This window comes from Dromaius novaehollandiae, chromosome Z (assembly GCF_036370855.1).
Source record: "Dromaius novaehollandiae isolate bDroNov1 chromosome Z, bDroNov1.hap1, whole genome shotgun sequence".
NCBI classification, from domain to species: domain Eukaryota; kingdom Metazoa; phylum Chordata; class Aves; order Casuariiformes; family Dromaiidae; genus Dromaius; species Dromaius novaehollandiae.
This window is the reverse complement of record NC_088132.1, coordinates 78,555,588-78,580,482: the sequence shown is the minus strand read 5'-3', so window position 1 is coordinate 78,580,482 and position 24,895 is coordinate 78,555,588. Positions and strand designations below refer to the sequence as shown.

Sequence of the window (24,895 nt, the reverse complement as noted above, 5' to 3'; positions counted from 1 at the left end):
CAAAGAAATGCTAGGGGCAAGACATCTCAAACAATTAAGTGCTCTTTTAATCTACTTAGTAAAAGCAAGCATGTCTTTTCACATTGTTGTTTGAGAAAGCTAATTTAATTGTTTGCAGTTTTGCTGTACAAAATGGATCGAAGGGGATCAATTACCTACATGAATAATTTCATATATTGCAATTGACCAAGTCACTTCTCTCAAAATCAAAATAATTAAAAAAATCAAAGAAAAAGACTTTAATATTTGAGCAGTTTCATTAAAGATTTTCACATGCAATGAATATTTTGATCCCACATTTTCTGATACATACATACATATATGTATGTATTTTTTTCCCTCAATTTGCTTGTATTTTTGGTCCTAAGTTTTCTACCATGCTAAAAAAAAGGCCATTGAATAGAAGACTGACTTGATTTTTTACCAGACAAGTTAAGTTGTTGTTCCTGATCGGGAATATTTGGTTGCTGTTCTAGGAACACAGTGGAATTAACTGCATTTAGTTTTTGTTTGGTTGTTTTTTTAAAAATTCCTCTCACATTAAAAGCTGACTCTCAAGCTTGCAAAACCTTGCTTTTCTGACAAGGCCTGACAAATTCTTTCCAATGCTGACTCCAACTCAAAGTGCAAGAGCATGGAATAGAATAAGTGCCCTCTTCAAAGAGGGTAACAGATACATAAAGAAGCCCACGCAAGCTAAAAGATTGGGTGGTAGAGACCCATGGAAAAAGGTTCACCTTTGATTTCAGTAGACACACGTTATATCATGTTCAACAAGGAATCTGTCAAAAATGTTTCAGACTACTGAGCGTACATTTATGACCTAGTAGAGGCGATGAATTAACAGTGGTCGCAATGGCAGCTTGAATGCTTTGTAAGCATTGCGCATCACCTCCTGCTCCTCAGCTTGGCCAGTAGAGTACATTTTGGTCACCTTAAAATTAGATCGCAGTAGCCTATATGAGTTGAAGGTAAATTTCATAAAGATGTCCTACATCACCAGACATAAGCAATAACCTAGATTCTGAGTATCGCAGGATGCAAAGTAATCCCAGCCTTTTTAACAAAGTATTTCAGTTCAGTTATGTTCAGTAACCAGATCAGGGTATGGCCATACAGCCACAAGCAATCGAATTAGAATGGTTCTGTCTGAACATGAGGAAAAACTTCTTTACTGTGAAGGTGACTGATCACCAGAAGAGGCTGCCCAAAGAGGCTGTGGAGTCTCCTTCCTTGGAGATATTCAAAAGCTGTCTGGACACAGTCCTGGGCAACATGCTCTAGGTGACCCTGCTTGAGCAGGGGGGGTTGGACTAGCTGATCTCCAGAGGTCTCTTCCAATCTCAACCGTTCTGTGATTCTGTGAAGGAATCACTAACCCTGGGGTAACAAAGGATCTACCTGTCATTCCACTTCAATAAAACTAAATGGATCACGTTATTACTTTCTGATCTCTAATAATTTAACAATTTTACTTTGCAACAGAACAGATTCATATATACAGCTGAGATGCAGCACTTCTGACTAAGCAGCACCACATGACTTTGATCACAAACGATATTCCCATTGAACACCAGCAAGCTACAGTCCAGGGAATCCTGAAATAGCAATGTTTCCACCTTGGAAACCACCTTCGCTAATGAACACTTGCGCATAAAAACTTATCTTTTCAAAAGCAGAATTTCGTTAATCTATACACTACATCGATCTTACAAAAGCAGAAAGACACTGCTTTGAAATTGGCACTTTAACTTGAAAACATGGGAAATCACAAAGAAAATAAAGAGCAATCTTTCTGATAGGCTATTTAACCACTGTAAGGGCACTTTACAGCTAGATTTTGCCTTCATTGTGTCAGCCTCTTGCTTGAAATCTGCAAGGTGATGTTTCTAACTTTGGTGATCATAAGATTGGGTTATATTTCAACTATCCAGAAGATTTCATTTACCTTGAAGAGCGTGGCTTTTTCAGGGATTATCCCTTTAATTTTCACCTGAGGTTCCAGTGGAAGTGGAATAAGCTCCATATCTGCTAAATTCATCTTTTCATTATCCGCTAACAATGCCTGTAGCCTCTCATTCTAAAAGAATTTTTTTTAAAGAACAGACAGTAAGTATATATATTAACAATTAAAAAAAGTATTTTAACAAATAATATATTAAGAAATATTCCGTTTATTCAACTTTCTACTCTTCTGAAGAATGAAAAGTTTTCACTCTTAAAGTCCAGCAAAATAAAAATTCTCCCTTTGCAGTAATTTGAATAAGCAAGGAGATATTCCATCTAGTCTAAACCTGGTTGAGCCATTTTGCAAGTGTCAGATACAATAGCCTTGCAATAATTTATTTTTAATTTGCTTGCAAGAGTAGCAAGATGGTTTATTTTTTATACCAGTTCAGTATTAGTTCTACTTTAGAAGCTTGTCTCAAGTCATCAGGTCTGATCTTGTAAATCCTCAAACTCGAGGAGATTCCCTATCACCAGTGAACCAGAAGTTCAACACCACTCAATTTTCTTAGTACTTGGTGTCCTGCATAATAAAGGTCATATACATAAAAGTCTCTAGTCTTTTCCCCTACTGAATAAAGCAGGTATAAACACAGAGACACAGCCAGGTAGCCCAATACTGTTGGGAATACTTGCAATGGTTATTGGCTGCTGTCTTGATTTTAATCCAGAATCAAAGCCTTGTGTTTCTTAGTTTCATGGGAATGTCTGGCAATTATAAAAGTGCATCTGACAGAATGCTACCAATATATTTAATAAGCAAGAAATACATTCTTATGGACTAAAAACCCCTCCAAGAATATAATCATTTTCTTTTAGTGATTACACCTTTATTACTGATGCATAACACACAAAAATTCGCAAGAATTATACAAAGCTCGTGTTCCATTTTCCTGCAAAAACATACCTCACAGATTTAAAGAAATAAAGAAGGTGACTGAAATTGATATTACACTGAAAAAGCAATGTTTAAAAAAAACTCAGCTGTGTGTCATATAGAGAAAAAGAAAATGCACAAATAGAAATCTCTTTGGCATTCCTGCTTTCTTCCCATACCAATGGGTAAAGTATATTCTTAAAATACCTTAGGTGAGGCAAAGCATCTTAACGCATCTATGATGGAAAGCTTTTTCTTTGAGATGCAACCTCTCAACAGCACCTGCCCCTTAAAAGAATAGTTTTGCTCCTCTTGGAACAAATGAAACCTTGTAACAAATGAAACTTTCTTTCATGGAATTTCTCTATCCTTGCATAACTCTCACCCCACAATAACCTCCACTCACTTCCCACATCCCCTATAACATCTCACTGACATCTCATTACTACTTCTATGTTTTCTACATCTTCCATTTGCCAAAGGTGTTTCTCCTAAACCCAAACCCTATAACATCCAGCTCTTTTACTTGGCCTTTAGTTTGGGCAAGAGACAGCACCATGCAGATGAGTTAGATAGATATGTATGGGGATTAGTCAGCTGATCACTGCCCCTCAGTTGCGGCCTCACCAAATATAGTAAATGAAAGTGCCAGTCTCAATGTGCTTTTACCCTCAATGGTATCACTACACAGAAGGCCTCATCTCTGTTCCTATGCCAACTTTCAGAACACGTAGGAACTTCAGGTCATCTAATCCTCTCCTAAGTTTAACACTGGCTAAAATTGTTAAGAGGAAAGATGGACAATAAGCACATCTCCGTGCTAAGAGTTATCAGTGAAAAGTTAGTATTCCTGTCCTCAAATTCTAGCCAGAGATAAGTTCTCCAATCCCGTACTTACCTTTTTCTTACGATTCCCACTTTCACGCTGTACTGCTTTCATTAGATGAACCAGCCGATCTACAAATGTCTGCTGGGCTGCCAACAATGAGCGCATAACCCTGACAGATTTATCACCCTAAGTGAATTAAGAGAAACAAAATTAGTTCTTTGTTCCATAATTATTTTACCCGGAATTTGTTTCTTTAATCCTAGACCTATGGGCTTTTAAAAGTAAGTGACTAAAGATCAATTTCCTTTCAATTCAAAAGATATTTTCTGTAAAACATAATTTTTTGCTAGCTACAGTGATTCTGATTATCTGACCTACAAGTGCACTTCAATTTGCATGAACAATAATTAGTTGTGAACATCCATGCATGACAAGCTTATTCACACAACCAAAATAAGTTAGTAAGGATAAGCATGACAGCACACAGAATATTCTTATGTATCCTAAGAGTTAGAGATATTTGAATAACATTGCTAAAATGGGAATTAAATGTAAAGTGCAAGATACACTAAAACCAGCAAAGACTGCACATCTGCTATAAATTACAGGCTGTAGTTTGGAAGACTTTTTTTCTGCTTTCTTCCTCATTGCTCCAGCACCCTCTGCTGCTGATATACCAAATGTTGTTCCTAAATTCAAAAGATAGGACTATCTTCTCTTGTCCTTGCACTTCGCAAGTTCGCAGTGCAAGGACAAGTGCTTCCAATAAAGAAACATTTATTAAAACAGACTTATTACAAAAGGAAGAGGGTTTTAGAATCAATACGTTTACTCAGGAGAACAAGCAATAACAAAGTTTTCAAAAATTCTTTGCATTTTTCAGTAAAGTTATTGTTTTACCACAGTGAATATTCAAAGAAAACTGGAAGCTTTGTAAATTTTAATGCATGACTGTCCTGCTCCTAGGCATGTGTGCCTTTTTGAAGGATGACTATCCCAAGCCATTAAGTATTTCCTTACACAAAAGCATTACCTTTAGCAAAGCCTGACTAAATCTTCTCATCACATTTAAGTACATTTCATGAGTCTTTGGGTCCCTCTGCTGAGTATCTTGGTCTTCACACTCCACTATTACATACCTGCAGCATAAAAACAATCCAAGTTACGCTGTACTCCTGTGCTACACAATTTGTGTGTGAAATACAGTAGCCTTCTACTATAGGTCTGGAGCTAAAAATAAAGTCAGTCTTCACTTTAATCTACCTCAACCAACACATGAAGGCTTCAAAATTGCATAGTCAGCCAAGTTCCCGCTTAGGTATGGAGAACATAACAGTCTGAAGTCTTTCACTTACAATGAAGTGGCGTCATTCACACAGCACAAGTCAGATGTCCAAGTCAACACCCCAACCAAGCAGTGGGAGTGGGGGGAGTGAGCATTCCACTAATCTATCCTGTACAGTCCAGGCATAATATAGTGGCTACAAACTGGCAATAAAACTAAGTATACCTGCAAAAGCAAAATCACACACTACCTGTGTGAGATTCTGGCATTATTCTACCATCAGTAACAGTGGAAGAGACCTTACTGATCCCAATGCACCTCTAAAATGTCTACATTCTGAAATAAGTTATCATTTCTAAAATTATGATTCAGCTACAAAAGTTAAATAAGTCAATTTAAGATGAATATACTGACAATTTATTTCGATAAGTTGATAAAAACTTGTTTGAAAAGCCTTTATGTTTATTTCTATCCACAACACCAGAAAGCAAAATGCAGTTGTGCTCAGATCTTCCTTCTGTTGCCCAGCATCTCATCACATTGTCCATGAAAAAAGTATAACCATACTATTTTTCAAGAAAAGAAATTAGTGAGTCAGTCTATTTTCAAACACTGCATTTGGATTCACAAGTGGCTACACATAAAATTAACATACTCTGACTTTCCACCAATAGCTAGAATTATTCTTCTCTTACATGTTTACATAGCATTTCTTTCCAGATGATTATGGTACAGTATTAGAGGTCAGTCATTTGCAGCCGACATATAAAAATGAAGTCTGCTTTCCCATACTGCTGGTATTTGAAGGGGTAAGATGACTTGCTGCGAAAACACAGTACTGGGATATTTGGACTCTTCTAAAACTTCCGCAAACGCTCAAGAATGACGACAGCCCAAGACTGAACCAAATGAACAATACAGAGTTTTGCTGACCTTCTTTTTAGCTATCTGTATTAATTTTACACCGATTTCAGTTCAACTATACTATGGTAAAAGATATATGTGAAAATGTCCTGGATTCCTATTTTAAATTATTAAAGTTGGAAACTGCTGTCAGATATTTAGAAAGAAAATGAAAGAAAGTCACTTGTCAACAGTTTACATCAAAAACAGCCCCCCTTCTCCACAATCCAATCCTCCTTCCTCCTCAAAACAAAGAGAAAATTCAGAAGGGAAAGTCAGTTTGACAGCTAACTGAAAGAGCTACATACACACACATTTCTGGACTGTATGGAAATGTTACAGATACATAGCCAGACAGAATTGACTGTCACTTTGGTTTCTCCCCCCTTTCCCCCCCCCCCCAAAAAAAAAAGCTTTGTCTGCATAAAGAATTTTGGATTTTATTTTTCATACTCACCTAAGAGCTCTACTAGAAGTGGTTAAAACATTAACTTTATGCATGTCAATTTTTACTACACTCACTTCTGAATACAAATAACACATTCAATACACATTAAAACATGGCATAAGTATCTTACTTCATGAGTACTATTATCTCAGTGAAATCTGTAACTAGAGATTACTTCTGAAACTTCACTGAACATTGTCTTGCATTATTGCCTAACTAAAACGACACATTAGATTGCAGAAACATAAGTATAAAAAACAAAGTGTGTATTTGCAAAGCCTATGCACCAAAGGTTCAAGAAAAACAGCAAGTAATGAATTGAAGCCTGCTACTCTCATCTTTATTCCAAAAAAAAAAAAAAAAAAAAAAAAAAAAAAAAAAAAAAAAAAAAAAAAAAAAAAAAAGACTTTAAATAATTCCTCAAAGCTATCTTGAAACAAGGAGCAAGAATGATGCTTCACATTTTAGGGAGCGTCTCATACATCCAAAGTGGAGACAGAGAAATAAGTGGCAGTACTGACTTCTGTAGACACTGTGAAAGTATAAGGTTAGGATAGCTTTAGAATGGTAAGTGAATCAGGCTTGATTTTCCAAGGGTTACTGTACTTTTTCCATTGATTATTTTAGGTGCATGCTGTGTCTGGATAGTTGAAACAAGCAATTGATCACAGCCAAGAGGATTTATGGCTACGTCACCTCTGAAAGTGGCTGCAACATTTGTATTTTGTCACTGAGAAATTGAGATGTCTGGAAAGAAAACAAAGAATGAATTGACTGATTTTTTTGCAGTCAAAAGACAAAAACTTTAGAATTATGGATACTTTCAAACTTTCTGTAGACTAAATGCCTGAGATGATCTCAAAATAAAAGTGTGTTGTTTATATCAGTGTGCTACATGAGAAAAACTCTTAATAAACAGAAGTGGATTCATTCACAGCAACTTCAACTTCGCTCATCATGTCACAGAAATAAGCTAATCTAGCAACATTTACCTTAATAAAGAATATTTGATTAGGTCAAACATTTGGCTTTTATCTACATCAATCCAGCTGCAATTATTTTAATGATTTAAATTTAACAGCATTTTTATTCTGAAGCCAAACATTATGTTTGGCCACTAGAAAAAAAAAAAAATATGCGTACTAAGAAACTGTAATTAAATCATGCACTTAAATATCTTCAATTTTAATTACTGAAAAAGCAATCAAAAAAATAAAAAATAAAACAGGAAAAGATGGATTTACAAATGGACCCACTCTCAGGGTAGATTAGGATTCTTACAAAATTTTTATAGGAGCAATTTAAGTTTATTTTGTCATATCACAACCAATTTCCAACTCACAGCATATCCGTGGTTAATATAACACATTTACGTATGCTGAAGTGTATGAATATTAATTATTAGAGGCATCTAAAAGGATACAAATGAGAATCATTTGACTTCATTCTAGCCATGTAAAAGGCACCTATGTCCTTTGAGATACATATATGTATACATACATACGTGTGTGTGCACACATGTGTGTGTCCCAGAGAATAGCTGTATTCATCCCACTTTCTTAAGATGAGATAATTCAGTTCTGGACATACCTACTCCATTAAGTAAAGAAGGCATGAAGGCAACCAGTTTAGGCATCTAACTTAACTCTTAAATAGCAGAAGACAGACAGGATTCTTGAGTTATCTTACCTTTTCACTATCTAGATGAACTACTCACAACTAAAGTTCTCCCTTAAGAATGCACACACCTGCAGTGACATTTTGTTTGTGCTCATAACATAACTTTAAGATTCCATTTGTAGGTATCACAAAAGGCTTAGAGTGCTTTATGATCCTTCATAAAATACACTCTTGATATACTAAACTAACTTTAATACTCTAGCCAAAATTATGAGAAACTATAAACACAAACCAAACAGAAAAGCAGAGCTGAAGACAAGCTTATTTACTCCCCCCCACCACAAACTAATTGAATGATAATTCAAACCATACAGTGTGCAGGGTTTTTCTTCTTTTTCTTTTTGACCACTGTGTAATTAATGCCTTGCTAAAGACCAGTGTGTGTACTTGAAAGAGTGAGTGCCCTCCTTTTACTAATTATTCTGTTTGACTGTATGGTGTTGTTTTAAACCTACAACTTCATCTTGCCAGAAATTAAAATTTTCAAGTTCTCAAGACAGAACTTAGCCTTTTTTGGACATCCTTCTGGGCATTATAGCCTTGATTTCAATGAGACATTCATATATTATGAATAAATAGTTTCAAACATACCAGTATAAGTAGTTTGCCAACGTGGAATTTTTGCACGCTCGTGATATCAAGAAAGTGCAAAGATCTTGCTGGAAGGGATTTAAGACAGACAAAATTAAGTTACATAAGAAATCTGAGCACTTGAGAGAGGTACAAAATAAAGGAAAAATCCCCCCGAATTGCAGAGAGTTTTAAGAATTTCATTTCCTTTTAAAGGCTGAATCCAGTCTGACCTAATTTAACATTAAGTCATATTATTTTTAATATTATTCCCAAAATAATCCAGCAGCAATACTACAGATAAAATCTGCCTCTACAGTAATATATTTACAAACACAGTAAAAGTATGTGATAATCTCCAATTATAAACCTTTAATGTAAAAGGTCTATCTATAACATATTACATTTTCCTCCTACACAATTATCATCCAAGTGTACAACTCAGCCCTGGAAGCGATTTGCTACACCTTCCTGCATCCAGAAGATCTGAATATTGTTAAGATGTTGTGTCTTAACATAAGCAATGAATGTGTAGAGTACACATAGGACTTGCCTGCTTTTTCAGGGTCTGACAGTCCAACTGAAGAAATCTATGTATCACTACTGATATGCTCCATTTGAGGTTTATTTTCTACATAATATTGAGACCCAAAAAGCAAGATTGGCAACATCTAAGGGATTAAGGACCAATTAACTGCACATGAGATTAAAATCAAATTCCCCAACTGTCTTTACCTCATCTTTCCATCCCTCTAGTCCCATTTTTATTACCCAATTTCTACTAAAAGCAGAAAATAAAGTCCCTAGCAGCTGTAAATCAACAGTGTCACTTAGGTCCACTAAGATATGACACATGCCAAAGAATCAGGCTCTAGAAAGAACAGACTGCAGAGATTAATATAGCTGGGTAACTGTTTTCCTCACAAATCTCTGTCTTAAAGATACTTCAGCTACATGCAACTATTAGTATCTAATGCGTGTGTGACAGCCTTTGCAATAATTTTCTCCTTTAAAAGGGAGTACTTTGTTATTATGAAAAATACAATGCCCAATCTCAATTCTGGATAATGTGACCATGTTCATGAATACATGGCCTATAAAAAACCCTCAGATAAGGTATTGCTATTTCCTTAGCATTAATTCACATTTATACTCTTGGAGCACTTTCTTCCAAGTATTCAGCAAGATAGAGTAGGAAGATACATATATTCACAAACAAAAAAATAAAAACAGCACTAGTTCACCAGAAAACCCTCAAATACCATGAATATAATTTACATTAAGTTTCCGTTTTGATACGCCTCAAGGTAACAAAGTGTTTGACTTACGTCAAGGTTTTCATTGTCTGCAAGCTCCTTTGTCTTAGAAGTAAGAGGTGGTGAAGAAACAGGAGGAACAGGACTCATGATCTGGGAACTACAAATAAAGAAGAACATATAATTAATGTGATGCAAAGTTCTTGCTTGGGCAGCAAGACAGCAATGCATTTCACTTCCCACGGCATATTAAATTCAGAAAACTTTAAGAGAAGTATCTTCTAAGAAATCATCTCGTCCCCATTTCAAGACAAACTGCATGAACAGCAGCTACGAAAGCTGCGGCTCCTCTCTGGAAAACAGCAAAGAAATCATCTGTTTGTATTGCCTGGATAACTACACTGTTCATTTATAGCTGTGAAGAACATTCACTCATATTGAACTTAATATTTTGCTTTCAGCTTCTGTAGAAAATAAGCATACACTCACAGAAATTTAACAAACCAAGTGTTCAGTATAAGCTTTTTTTTTTTAAAATGATGAAATTGTTAATATATAATGTCTACAAGCACTCAAGTCTGGAATGGAACTGTATGTATCAGATTAGACAAACTCAGTGCTTGCTAGGTAAAATTCTTGCATAGTAAATTTACCTGAAAGTAAGTAATCAAGCAGGTCTACTAACGTCTAAGTGGCACTGCAACCTCAAAAAGAGACCATGCACCCCAGGACACCTACTCTGCAATAGGATCAACGCGGAGCAGTATACTTGCAATAGGAAGAGCACGTACTAGTGATTTAAGTGATTAGATACTGAACCTTAAGACTAGAAGCCTTCAAAATTTGTACTAAGTATTCCCAGGGAGTTCGAACAGAGAATTCTGTTAATCAAGTTTGTTTGCACCTTACTTAATATGGCATTACTCAGACAGTTCAGGCTTTCTTTCATATTCCTGCAGGAAATAAAGAGTGTGCTCCCTGGTTCCTTTATGTTCACAGGACTCTCCTCCTCTGAAGCAGCAGGAAGAAATTCCTTCCCAGTTTAGACTGATCAAGGCTTTTACATCCAGATTCTTATATAAGAATCCAATTTCCAGTTTCATCTAACAGCTTCACTGAAGATATCCCATCTATTGCAAGGACAGAAGGAAGCAATGCCATTGCTCTTCTGAAGGTTGCCTTCTTTAGACACAATTAGGTCAAAGGCCACAGCTTTAAGATTTAGAGTTTTAAGAGTTTTATGAACCTTCTGTACTGAGAAAATACATTCTGCGAAAGCTCAAAGGTTAAATATTTTTTTATGTCACTGCTACAGATTCTGAGGCCTCAATGTCAAATATGCAATTGTCCCTACAAGAGAAAAAGAATTTGAGGGCTAACGACATTACTTATTACTGCTTTTCCACCCAAAATTCTAGCTTTTTACCTGTCTATTTCTGCACTACTGGTTCCAGATGTAGTCATGCTCTCAGACATGGAACCCTGACTGTCCCTTTTGCTTGGTTCCAGTCCATTCTTTATGTCATCAAAGTTTTCGTACTTCAATGCCTGGACTAGCTGTAACAGGTACATCAGCAAATCCTCAGGGAGAGAAAAAAAGAAAAGAAATTGAAAAGTCAGTCAAAATTGCTTGTGACTCATCTTTTCAGAACTCTATCTGCAGAATAACTTTGAGTGACCTATAAGGAAGCAGAAAGTAGGGTCTCACTAGCAAGCGACGTACAATTGAAAAACTAGTCCAAGATGAAGTTTGACTCACAGAAGATACTCAGTTCCCATTTCAATAACTCTTCGTTACTGAAAGGCTGTAAATGCTAATTAAGTATATATTTCAATGCAGTCACTCCCTTAGAATGCTCTTTAGTTAAGTTGCCCTACTTGCTTCCAGCACCTGTAAAACAAACTATTCAGTTTGTGACTCCTGAGAATGGAATTCAAGCACAAAATCTGGACAAGGATAATAAGAATTCAGTCTCTCCTCTTCTTCTATGCACCATCATATATTTCTTTTGATCACTGGTAATGAATCTCAATATCTGATCTACTTCAGACTGAAAAATAAGATTTTGATCATTTGCCATTTTTAATGAATATGCTCCCTCTGCTATTCCACTTGGCCAGTTTAGTTGCCTTCAAGTGTCTTGCAAAAGACATTTACATCAGTGAATTATCACCCCGGCTACTGAAGAGGGTTTGCTAAAATTAGAAATATTTATATTACCTATTTTCATCCCTATTGGTTGAAGAGTTACAGTGATAACTTCCAACTATTTATTTTTTACTGTCAAAAGAAAATAAAATAGATGGTAATTAAAACTTATGAATTAGCTTCTGTTGAAGTGGGCTACAATCGCAAATCACAGCTCATCACATTCTAATCAGTATACCATTAGAGATACCTTATTTCCACAGATACTTCTCTACTCACTTTCTTTAACAAGAGTAGCATAATGATACACTACTTCAATTTACCAGGCAAATTTGTAGACTGTTCAAAATTTATCACTGGTAGAACATACGGTCATTTCAGCTTTTTTGGCAAAAGCCAGCTATCACTGAATGCCACTTTACATTGGGAAGACTTTGCTCCATGTAGTAAAGAGCTTTTAGTAAACAGCATCACATTGAACTTTTTTTCGTTTGTTTATTTGCCATTACTATTATATTCACTTAAATGCCTTAAAAAGTAGCAATTTAAAGTACTTGATGAGACTACAAAAACTCTGCACCAAGGCCTAAGACCAGCTGACTTTCCCAGGCACTCATAGAACAATGAATACCTCATCATCAGCCTGCTGAAGCCGAGCGACAGCGTATCGCCGAACTGTTGGATTGGTGAAGTGAGATGACAGAAGTTCTAGAGAGTCTTCCACATCCATGGGCTTCCATTTCCCCAGTAGCTCCAATGCTTGCTTTGCCTCCTGTGGTAGGTCCCAGTTGACACATTTTAAGAATTTTGTCAAGGCCTAAAAAGAGAGGAACTGGATAATTCATCTACGAAAACCCACGATTAACAATCAATTTGAGAAATTAATGTTTCGAGTCAAGGCAAAATTAGATTCAGGCTGTATTTACACAAGTTTAAACCCAAGAATACTACTGACATAAATGACATCACTCTAGAAAAACTAAACAGCATGAACAAAGGGCTTCACAACCTTTATAAGTTTTTTTCCTACTAACTTACTGGATAAGTTATCAAACTTTCTGTGATCTTGTGAGCAGCAAAAACAGCTTACTATTAAGAAAAATTATATTCAACTTCACAAAGTGACATTTTATTCCAAAACATTTGAACTGCAGCATCATATCATAAATATTTACCATCATGGCTGATCTACAGGAAGCTGAATAAGTGGAAGTTAAATCTCTGATCCATTTCCAACTGTGCAGTTAAATAGCTAATTATCTTAAGTATGCCACCATGAATTTTAAAGCTACATGGTAACATTCACCTAGCTTAGGGGAGGTGAAAGAAGAGGGAACCATGGTATGTCACTGCTTGATTGTAACAATCTGAAATTTCAGCTAGAAGTGCAAGTTTTACCCTTCATCATTATACAGCAGCATATCATACAAAGCATTATATATCATTTCATTATATTATACATGTGTCATATACACATCATATTACACATATATATATAAATGTCATATCTATCATATTTTGTATATATATGCAATGATATTATATATGATGTATATATTATTATATACATGTGTCATTACACAGGGGTACTTTTAACATCATTGTTTTCTTCTAATTTCCTACTAAAAAGAGATTTATTGAAATACCCAAGTTAAAAGTGATACTGCCTTGTATTAGTTCTGGAAGAAAAACAGGAAGGCTAGCACAATAACTACCCATCCTGAACTTACCTGATCCATTTTGAACATATTTACAGTTTTAGTCAGGTCTTTCATGATGCAATTATAACTGGTCTAAAAGACTGCCTCTTATTTTATTCCTGCTGCTAAACAGTTTCATAGTCAATAACCTACTTGCTTTTGAGTTTTTCCAAATAATTCATGAAACCCTTAGCGTGTTTCCCCAGTTCCACTGTCTTCTCCCAACCCTGAAGTATTCCACCCTTTTCAGAAGCTATTCTATACCTCTGTGCAGCTCTGTCACTGTTCTCTGCTGCTTCCTGAAAAAGGGTGACCAGAACTCCATACAACATTCACGACACAGGAAGATCAAGGACCTAGGCAATACTGTGCTTTCTATTTTGATCTATTTTATTTGTTTTACTAGCCATTACAGAGAATGAAACTGAGGTTTTCCTCAAATTTTCTTGCAGACTTACTCACCAATGCAACCCAGTCTACTTAAGGGAGAATTTCAGAGTTACAGAGCAGAAATCATGCATTTTTCTATAAAAGGGAAAAAGCGTGTTACCATTTAATTTTGTTCACGTTTCACAGGGACTACCTCACTAAGAAAAGAAAAAAAGGCTTCCTACCAGAGATAGACTACTTGTTATTACCAATTTTAACAAGTATTTTAACAAATATGACACATTTAAACAGATCTTCCAACACATTAGACTATGGAGCATTTACTAGAAAGATAATGCCTACTTGAAGTATAACTCCTGCTCAGGTATCTTCCAAATTAATTTGATGCTGTCTAGAACACTTCTCACATAAACCTATGGAAATTAATTAATAAAATTCACCAACACTCAGCTACCACAACGTTCTTCCAGTATTAAGATAATGGTTGACAGCAATCAGCAAGCAAGCAGTAAACCAAACATCACACTAAAAGTCTTTTCCAATCCCATTCCCTCTAGTGCAAGCCACAGGAGTCAATTCTAAGATGCCACTGGTAGACACAGTGATTACTTAGTGTTGCCAGCTGTTTTAGTACCTTATGTTGTGGGAAAAAAGGTGAGAAGAGATGCACACACAGCAGAAATGGCTTGCTAATTTACTCCAATTAGCAAGGCACATATTAAATGCTTTGAAAAAAATCAAGAACTTAGATTCTCAATTGGTAAGCATCACAGTAGTAGTATAAACACAGACTTTCAGTTTTGTTAATTGACAAGCATTAACTATGGAACAGCTGGTCATTTTAACATATGCTACTTGATTGTTTTAATACATTTTGAAAAGTGGCAGCTGGATTATCACACAAGTAAAATGTAAAACTCAATGGTTATTGTTATACCACCATTACCTAAAAAGCGTTGACTGCTGTGTGATTAAGTTGGGGTTTTGGTGTGCTAGTACATACTCTGGTAATGCAAACCCTTGTCTAAAAGGGATGAAAGAAATTACATTTTATCATCTTTCTCTGCTGAAGAAAAACTGGAAACACTAGCATTTTAAGCAGTCACTCAGGGTTTGTAAGAAGATTGCTGCAAGAACAGCCTGTTAGTAGGACTTTTGAGGAACGAGAGTCACTAATTGTGAATCAATAAAATTGTACGAAAAAAATAACTTTGATTAGAGAGCTCTGATGTCTCAGAAGCTATCTCTGCAAGGACTGAACATTATAAAAATCAGTACCAGATAAAGCAGGATGCAACACAGTTGCATTAATACATCCCCCCGAAGTGATTCAACTTACCTTCTCCTGATTAGTAAGGTAGTATCTGAATTTCCAAACTAGATCCTGTTCCTCATATGTTAGCTGCTTTGTTGGTGGATAACTCACTATGATCTATTAAAAACATAGTCAGAAAATGAACATGAACAGGTGTATTCACTAAGTTAACAGACTATACTGTGATGAAGCACAATACTGACAATGCAAAAAAATGGTTAGGAAAAGGCTTTCCAACACCACACACTTCTCTCAAGTTGTCATGCTGAGGCTCCCCAGCTGAGGTTGAATAAACTGGCAGTGTAGGCAAACATATACATTTCTAAGGCTATCAGTAATGCCAACGTGATAGTGTGTGCATAGTATGTATTCCTATTCCCTCCACCTTCCCCCAAACTGCAGCAATACAATTCATTTATTTTGCAAAAATGAGCAAGTACCTTCTGGTCATTTCTGAGTTGGGCCACATTTGACTAACCACTTTAATAAGAAACACCTGATGACATTTCTTAATTAACAATTTCCTTTGAGCTGAGATGAACTGTCTTTTCTTCAAATTGTCACAATACATTAATACTGAGAAGTTCCTAATAGAATTGTAGTTATCACGTGACACTGACTTACATTAAGCTGATCTCGCGTAGCTGCATTAGGCTTGAGATCATGATCGGAAGGTCCACTTCTTAAACTTCGAGCAAGCTTGTGATGTTTGCTTTCTACTAAGTTCTCCTGAATGCAGAGGATAAGTTAGTACTTATAAATATTTCTACTCCAGAGAAAATTATTACTGAAATGAAACTGTCTAGCAAAGACAATTAAATTTCACATCCAGAACTACAGCATCTTCTGGATTTAAGTTTTTTGAAGAAACTCTTTCAAGAATATGCTCTCTTACACCGTAAAACTATACATATACATATCTATCTATCTATCTATATATATATATATATTTTTAAACGTCACACAATTTGCAAGCCCTACCTTGCCTTTGGGTGAATCGCTGCAAAATGCAAGTGTTTCAGTCAACACATCTGTGATTTAGACAGCACTCAAGCGTGCTAGTCGCTTTGCAAACATTTTTAGGATGATGTTTGCAGTCCAAAGCTTTGTATGCAAGAAAAACGTTTTCAAAAAAATTCCCACTGTTAATACCATGTTAGCAACAGTAGGAGCAACAATAGGAGCCACAGTGTCAACAAGATTTCAGCAGCCAAGGCAGTTTTCAGCATTGTCAGACTTGCTCTTGCAGTGTTAGATTACACAGTGCTCAAAACAGTGTTGCCAGTAGAAGCCCACTTACATTAAGGTTCCCAAAGCTGCCAATACCAGTCCCACTGAATTGGCATCCACAATAATGGAAATCTTTTCTAGAACTGTACTTAGGCACTGTCTACATGAAAGACAACACACAAGAGAGCGTAGGGAGAAAATATTTTAACAAATTAAGTGACCAAGAGTTACGGCACATTCTAAGTTTCATTTCTCTTCTTCAGCTCCCTCTTACCTTATATTCCCACCCTCTGACCTCTTTTGCTAACAATTTGCCTTCTCTGCTTTCCTACACCTCAGAAACAAGTATATTAGGTATGGAAAGAAGGAGAGAGAATATTAAGTCAATTACCACATATTAACCTAGCAGGAAAAAAAAAAAAAAAGTTGAACCCACTGATATTTTTCAAATGGTGAAATACATCTTTCCACTGCAATTTTAGACTATTCAAGACAATAACATAGTCAAACTTTCATCTCCATTTATGAAAAATTTTCAGTAGAAGTACAACAATACGGATTTCATTACATGCAGCATTGCTTACCATAGACATCTGGGGGTCTGGAATCTTAACAATTTCAGAACTTGTTAAAATTGGAGATGACTCATCACCATCCTGAATAACAACAAGTTAAAGACATATTAAACATCTTGCATTTTAGGAAAAAACACAACATGCCATATCCATGTATTGTGTACTATACTAAAGTGAGAAAACAAAACAGGTACACGCTGTTGTCTTTTCATGGCTATAAAGGGGAAAAAAACATAAGAAATGGACTGTCTTCATGTTAGTTTTTGCCAGATGACAGACGGGTGGAAAGGCAGATGAAAGGGCATCTGAGGAGATGCTGCTTGGCAATTCATTACCATGCTAGCAAAGAGGGAAGTGAGTGGGGAATTTTACCATTATCATTACATATGTGTTCGGGAAGCACAAAGAAAAATCAGGGTCCGATTTTTGCTGAATTCAAATCATTTTCAAGAAACAGCAGCCACATCACAAAACTGAAAATTTCTTAAAATGGCATAACATACAGGCTCTCCAAAATGCAGCTGAATTTGAGAAGATAATATGCGCGCCTAGTGACTGCAGGTTCAACAAGGGATGTGACACAATCGCTTCTGGGAATTCATGCTGTCCAGATCTGCAACACTAAGACAGAAGCCTGATAGGTTTTCTACAGGTAGTCTAGCCCTGCTGTTGAATAACTGGTGGGAGAAGCTACAGGTTTCCTGTTTGAATCAGGCAGAAGGGGGGAAAACAAAACAAAACAAGCACCAAATCTACAATGTACACCACCACAAGACAAAAAACAGCAAGACTGCTCCCCTTCTTTTCCAGTCACATCAGTTTTTGTCTTACTCTAGAAGTGTAATCAAGCATTACTTGACATGAGCTACAGGATGGTTCATTTAAAAAAAAGCAAAATCAAAAAAGAAAAACACAGTATAGTATGTCCTGTGGAAGTCTTAAGTTTGTTGTCATTTATTTTGGAATAATTTTCAGGAGTGCATCCTAATAAAAAGATTCAATGCCAGCACAGTCAAATAGGACATATGGCAGAAATTCCAAAGATTAAACTGAGCATTGAGCCCAATTTTCAAAGGCAAGTAGGCACTAAAGATACAAACCAGGTGCCTGCTGGAATTATTTTCTGAAGCACCTAATCTACATTTTCATCTTTGAAAATTCAGCCCAGAGAATTTAATCAAAAGAATACTGTCAACATTGAATCTTCCTACTGACTTCAACAGGCTTAGATCAGATCTTTAATCTTCAATGTGTCAGCTCTTTGTACAGTTTCCAGAGAAATCAGGAATGTGTATGGAGAGGAAAAAACTGGTAGAACTGGCACAGATATGCAGCTTTAACTGACAAATTCTTGAAAAACATAAAAGTTACCTAGTCAAGAGATGCTCAATAGTCCACTCGAATGAGAAAAATACTAATAGAGTATCTTTAAAACACACTACCACCACCACAAAAGCAGAGTGATTCTACCAAACATTTACTTTATAGGAATCTATCTTCATTTAAAGCGAAATATACATTAGTAAAGTAAGAGTTAAGTGCTTCAGTGAGATAGGTTCTGAAGTTTCATTTCAAGAGAAACTGGTATTTCAGCTTAAGTAGGAACACAAGTTCTTAAAATATCAAGATGTCCCTCTAAAACAGAAATTTTGAGCTAAATTACTCTGATTTGCTAGATTTATTTGCCCCTACTCTCCTCCCCCCCCCCCCTTTTTTCCTCCTTTGCTTTTGCAATTGTGTGTCAGTCAGGGTGCCTTTGCTTTTATACTTTTCAGACCTAACTTTCAAAGAAGCAAGGAGCTATATTAAGAAAAAAAAAAAAAAAAAGAAAACAGAACAAAGAAAAATCAATCACCAACAATGAGGCACAGGAATTAAAGTTACCATCACCCTTTTAGGGGAAAGGCCCATTTCTTCAGCTATATAAATTCTGCATTGCTGACTACAGTAAAAGAGCTCACGCTATACAAGAGCATGATCAGGAAGACACTTTTACTCCATTTTTTAGTGTCCTATACCCTTCCAAAGAGCATTTTTTACAGTCATAATAATGACAACAAATATACAAACACACATCCCCTTTCCACTTAAAGGCAATATGTATATATGTACACACATGGCTGATGATGGTCCCAGAATTTAAACAAAGGTATTGCTCTTCACATTAGCCATTAATAGAGAGTACACATACAAACAGTGAAGAGGACAAAGACAACGTTTACAGTTTTTCTGATTTAAAACCACACCACCTAAATAAGGAATTTGGCTTTAAGCTAATCATATGGAAGCACTACTAATTCTAAGACACTTCTATTAGAACAGAACACTATCACTTCAATGCTGTAGTAGACCAGGTAGGAGCTACACTGACAGATCAGCACTCACACTGTACTAAAACCTGTGCCAAATCATTAGACAGAACTTTCATATCACAATATATTAGTATTACACAGTCAAATTATGGAAAAAAGAAACAATGACATATTAAGGAATGATGTTTGGCAAGGGGGAGCCCCTTCCTGCAGAATAAACTAATTTGATGACAAGAAATGACAGACTGATTTCTACCAGATTTTTTATCTACAAATGGATTATTTTCTTAATTGAGCCGTAATAAGGCTACAATCTGACCTTTATAAAACAACAAACAAATACAAGAGCCCCAGCGACAAGGTTCCACTTGGAGCTTGGGCCCTTGACATAAAAGCTCTGCACAAAAACCTTGACAAGAGTGGATTCACCAGGAACTAATGAATGTTCAAACCCCTACTGAAGCATTTAAGACATGCATATCCCATGTGGATTCTCTTATAAACAATAATGCCCATTCTACTGCACTTTTCCCTCAGCGAAAACATTCAGATAGAACAGGCAGCTGAAGACAGAAGAGCGTCTGACAAAGCTTTTAAGCCTGTAAAAATAGGGTACCTATCACGCAAGCAGAAGCACATGACCATGCTTACTAATTCAGAACTTATTAGGATTAGAATGACAAAGCGCAATTGCCTAAGCTTTGGTGACTTACAAAACTGAACTAAACAAGGGACATAGCTTTCCAGTGTATGTATACAACACCCTCTAAAACCAAGATTGCGGAATTTTTTTTCCAAGATTAATGTTAAAAGAATGAATTCTAAACTAATGGTGTGTCTCTTTCTTAACCTTTCACAAGGAGTATTATAATGAATGTTCTTTAAACTCCCCTCCTTAAATGCAGTCACACTATGTTGAAGCATCAAACTGAAAAGCCCCAGTCATTCAGCTGAGATACTGGGAAAACTTTGTTCCTATTTCATCGTGTTTTAGAACAAAGCCTTAAGCTTCATCCAAAATTTGCCATGAAACCCAGTTGTGCCAAAATGTTCACAGGTCAAATTATGTGGGGAGTTAACAGCATTTTCAGAATATGCTATTTTGTGAAATCCTGAGCAAGACAGCATGTCACTAGTTTGCCAGTGAAGAGAATCAATTGTTTTACTTACCTTCTAATTAGATAAACATGCAACTAACTCTGCCATACTTCAAGAACATCATGTGTATCACTGTGACCCTGAACATACAAACTTACTAAATCATAGCAACGCCTGAAGGTGTATTTAAATTAGCACCTGAATTTGACTAGGTATATGCTTTAGTGCCACAGAAGTCTTGGAGACACGTAATATGCTCCAACTGCTAGCAGTTATTCAGCCCATGGGACCTGATTAGAGCTAGTCCGAAGTACACACACAGCACAGATATTGGACCTTCGGCAACAACTTTCTCACTCTGCAAATCTGCTCCTCTTCGCTGCATGTTTTTGATAAAATAGACACAGCCAGAGATGACCTGCTCTTTTGCCAGAGGGAAACAATGTCAAGAATATACATACAACATTAACTTGCTTTAAAACAGTCTGTCACAGAGCTTTAGAGGGATTGCACTATACTAAATTCAGAGTGTGTGAATTATATAAATATTAGTCACATCAAAAAAGTCAAGAAAATTTGCAGAATTTTCTGGATCAGCAAGGTTCTGATGTACTTTCCTGAAAACCAGTTTCATTAATGCTATTAAAAAGAAGATTCTACTTATCTCATTCTTTAGTCAAAACAACATTTCAGGTAACACCAATAGGATCCAACTTCTCACATTCAAAACCTTAATGGACATCCAATCCTGTTGACATCACTTTTTTTTTCTCCTCCTTTTCTTGAGGTCGTGAAAAGGATATCTCTGATAATGAGATCTCTTTTAAAACTAGATGCAGTAGTGCAATCACTTTACTCAAACAATACTACTTTTCATCTGAAACCCACACAGAACGAAAAATGAAAAACGTTGGTGATATTCGTACTTGGAAGTTCACAGCAATTTTTTGCCTAAATGAAGAATCAGAAGTGATGCTCTTGCTACATGACAATTACTATCCTTCAAATCATGAATGCTGTATTAAAACTAAGTTAACAGAGAACATGGAAAGAGCCACTACCACTTTACATTACTGAAATTGAGAACTGAGTCCAAGAATCTCCAATTTTATCGGCTACTGTTTAACATGGTAGCTCTTTGTAAACACTAGAAACAAATTTATCAACAGAACAAGCTGACAAGTAATCTTCACTTCAACTATCGGTCACAGACAGGTGACAACAGAATGTAGTTTCATTAGATTCAATGTACTGGATTGGTGATGCTGGATACGTATACTGTATACTGTAATTGGAAGTATGACAAAACTGAGAAGACAGGCACTAATTTATGTACTGTTTTCTACTGCTGCCAGAAAAGGGTCAAGAACTTGTTGAAAAGCTACTTTACATCAACAAATCCCTCAAGCTGCAGTTACTTACTGTTTTAGTATGTGCTATTAGACATTCCATTATTTTATTTCCACACAAGAGCACCCTATAGTTTTTTGTTCCATGTACTTTTAATGAGCTTCAGTAACAGTTGTCAAGAAATACATGTATTTGAAGTCTGAATCTTTCCCTCACCTTCTATATCTGGAAAATCATACTGACAACTAGAAAAAAAAAAAGTGTTCACATCAGGACTTATTCATCTCTATTGGCAGGTTTCTGGAGGTGAGGGAGAGAAACCATTTTTAGGCATGTCATGTTCAGATATGAAGAGAGCCAAGAGAACTCAAGCTACATATTAGCCACACTCAACAGTTTGTACCTGTGAGAAATAAAGCACACTCTAAATTAAAGCTATTACTCCAATACAGCAACAATGGTTAGTAAAGTGTTTCGATACTTTGATTACATTCCATTTCATTCTCCGGAAAAAAAAAAAAAAATACTTCCCTGATTTCCACAGAAATAAATAAATTTTAAGCGATCTTACTATTACAAAATTCCACCACATTATAAATCTGGATGAAACCTGTAACATCAAATTCCTCAAGAAAACAATATAATTAGCTGATTCCAGGATAAGTCTATAGAAATACTATGAAATAAGCTATTCTACAGGTAAAAAAAACTTGCAAAGGTTTGGAGAAGCCCCCTGTTCAAGTACAGTCCATCAAAGAAAACACTGAAGAGTTGCAGGAAACTAAGCAGGTTTTTAGCCCAGGCACCTGCCTAAGGAACAGAGTTTCATTTCTTCTTAAACTCCACCAGCTGATTTAATTTAAAAGATTTTAAACAAGGTCTGTTCACTTAACACATCAGTCTTCAAGCTCTTCTGGGATGATGTGGAGAAAGAGACAGACAGACACAACTAAGCAACTAAGTTTTCTCTACAATAAATGCTAGGAAAAACACACATCCTTTTGACAACATGCACTCACTTATCCAGAAGTGGTCCATTCAAGTAGGACAGCAGCACTTCAAAACTTCAAGATGTAACCAGAGACTGGAGTACTCAATACAAAAATGTATTCATTTTCCTCTGCTTAAAGGAAAGGATGGATAATTTATGCCTTAAAACGTCAACACTGTCAGGATGAACATGGAGATCTCTTAAGACTGAAGTTCAACTTCTAGCTCTCTGATAGGAAATAAAATGCTGCAACAAGTTGCTAAAAGGTACCTCTTACAGGACCACAGCACCTAATGTTTAGAAGACATCCTCATCCAGAATCCAGGACATCTTGGCATATAAAACAGATGTAAAATAGAAACAGAAATAGTCATGAAATGGAGAATTCAGCCCAAAATCCAATCATCCTCTCTCTTATTTGAATGTCCCAAATAAGCTAAGTAGCTACTGATCCTCCCACTCTCTTTGGCCCTACAGCCTTACAGCTCTTCCCTGCAAAGTGACTAGCTTCAACAGGAAGGCCGGAAGAGCCCATAGCCTGGTCATCATAGATTTGCCTTTGACTGTGGAAGGAGATGCTAAGTGGAACAACTACTACTAGATGCATTACAAAGGCAGCTATCACTATATGGGTTATGCAGATAGAGTCTGGACATCCACACATATTATTTCTGCATGTCTACAAGACAGAACTTTTCCAAGGGCTTGGAAAATTTCTCAAATCAGCTGCTTGTTTTTGGCACGACTATAACAATTTGAAGCACAACTTGAAAAGCTTCTTTTATAGTGGCATCTCTTAAAACAAAAATAAGTTAAGACTACTAATAGCTTCAGATATTCAATAACATCCTAGTTCAAAGGACTAGTTTAATTGCAGTTTCTTCTTTAACACTCCTACACTTCTCCTAGTTCCTTTTTTTAAACACTCACAAACTAGAGTTTGTAACAGAGCATACAGAACTTGAGGCAATCACTCATCTCTTGATCTACCCCTTCTCAGGCACGTATTCTGGTGAAATCCTGCTTTTTGCAATTCAGTACTACATTCTTCATCTTCTTAAATCTTAAATGTGATTACAGTCTTGTATTTTTATACATATGACAGCATTACGGGTTGATCTAGAAAACTTTTAATCTGTTTTCCATTATATTAACTTCTTCTGTATTGAATTACATTTCTTTTTTAAATTCTTAGAATAGATACTGCCTAAAGTTAGTGCCTTTGATCTCAACGGGACTCCAGCCTATCATCATCACCTACCTTCTTTCTCTTGCCCATATTACCCAGCTGTATTACTCAGCAACTTTCTGAATTCTTATGAATCTAAATATGCTGGAAATTCTAAGAGGTAATTTCTGACAAATGTTTTTTTGAAACTGAGTTATAGACATACTGCTTTTTCTATTTCGGCGGATCTTTCTATGAGGCGCAGGTCCATTAAAATATTGATTATGTCTTCCAAAGTCACCTCAATGTCTGTTAAGCCCATTATCAATCTTTCTTTCTGTTAGATTTGAAGTCTTAAAAACACTGAAGGCACTCAGTATATACATCATACTTGTATTCTATTCTTTCAGGGGACTGGAAAGTATAACAAGAAATCCTGTAGCATTCTTCTTGTATGAACTGCATCTTCCCTAAACTCCAAGGATTTCTCAACTGCTAAATAATTCAACCATTCTGCTGGTACTACATGACAGCCTGATGCCACCCCTTTAATGTTTCACTGCAACTGTATCACCTGACCTAAAGAACCTGTAGCATCTTTTTCATTTTCAAAGTTTGCTTTTTCAAGCCCATAGTTTTCTTGATACCTCAGAATAACACAGTTAAAAGCAAGTAGTGAATGAAGCTTCCATTTTGATGGAGAAAGCATTAAGCTACAGAGGAAGAAGGTGGTGTTCTGAAACTGTAATTCTGTATGCAAAC

General features: G+C 36.1%; 1 protein-coding gene across 1 annotated transcript in view; it reads right to left on the bottom strand.

Annotated features, from left to right (window-relative positions):
• LOC135325161 (phosphatidylinositol 3-kinase catalytic subunit type 3) overlaps nucleotides 1-24,895 on the bottom strand; it is an 81,538-nt gene that overhangs the window by 41,494 nt on the left and 15,149 nt on the right. The window contains exons 7-16 of the mRNA XM_064502873.1: nucleotides 17,224-17,295; nucleotides 16,034-16,138; nucleotides 15,434-15,526; nucleotides 12,636-12,821; nucleotides 11,282-11,436; nucleotides 9,928-10,015; nucleotides 8,621-8,688; nucleotides 4,747-4,852; nucleotides 3,783-3,899; nucleotides 1,949-2,080 (exon numbers count right to left, since the gene is read on the bottom strand). Coding sequence (XP_064358943.1) covers nucleotides 1,949-2,080; nucleotides 3,783-3,899; nucleotides 4,747-4,852; nucleotides 8,621-8,688; nucleotides 9,928-10,015; nucleotides 11,282-11,436; nucleotides 12,636-12,821; nucleotides 15,434-15,526; nucleotides 16,034-16,138; nucleotides 17,224-17,295 — 1,122 coding nt within the window. The remainder of the gene's footprint in view (nucleotides 1-1,948; nucleotides 2,081-3,782; nucleotides 3,900-4,746; nucleotides 4,853-8,620; nucleotides 8,689-9,927; nucleotides 10,016-11,281; nucleotides 11,437-12,635; nucleotides 12,822-15,433; nucleotides 15,527-16,033; nucleotides 16,139-17,223; nucleotides 17,296-24,895) is intronic.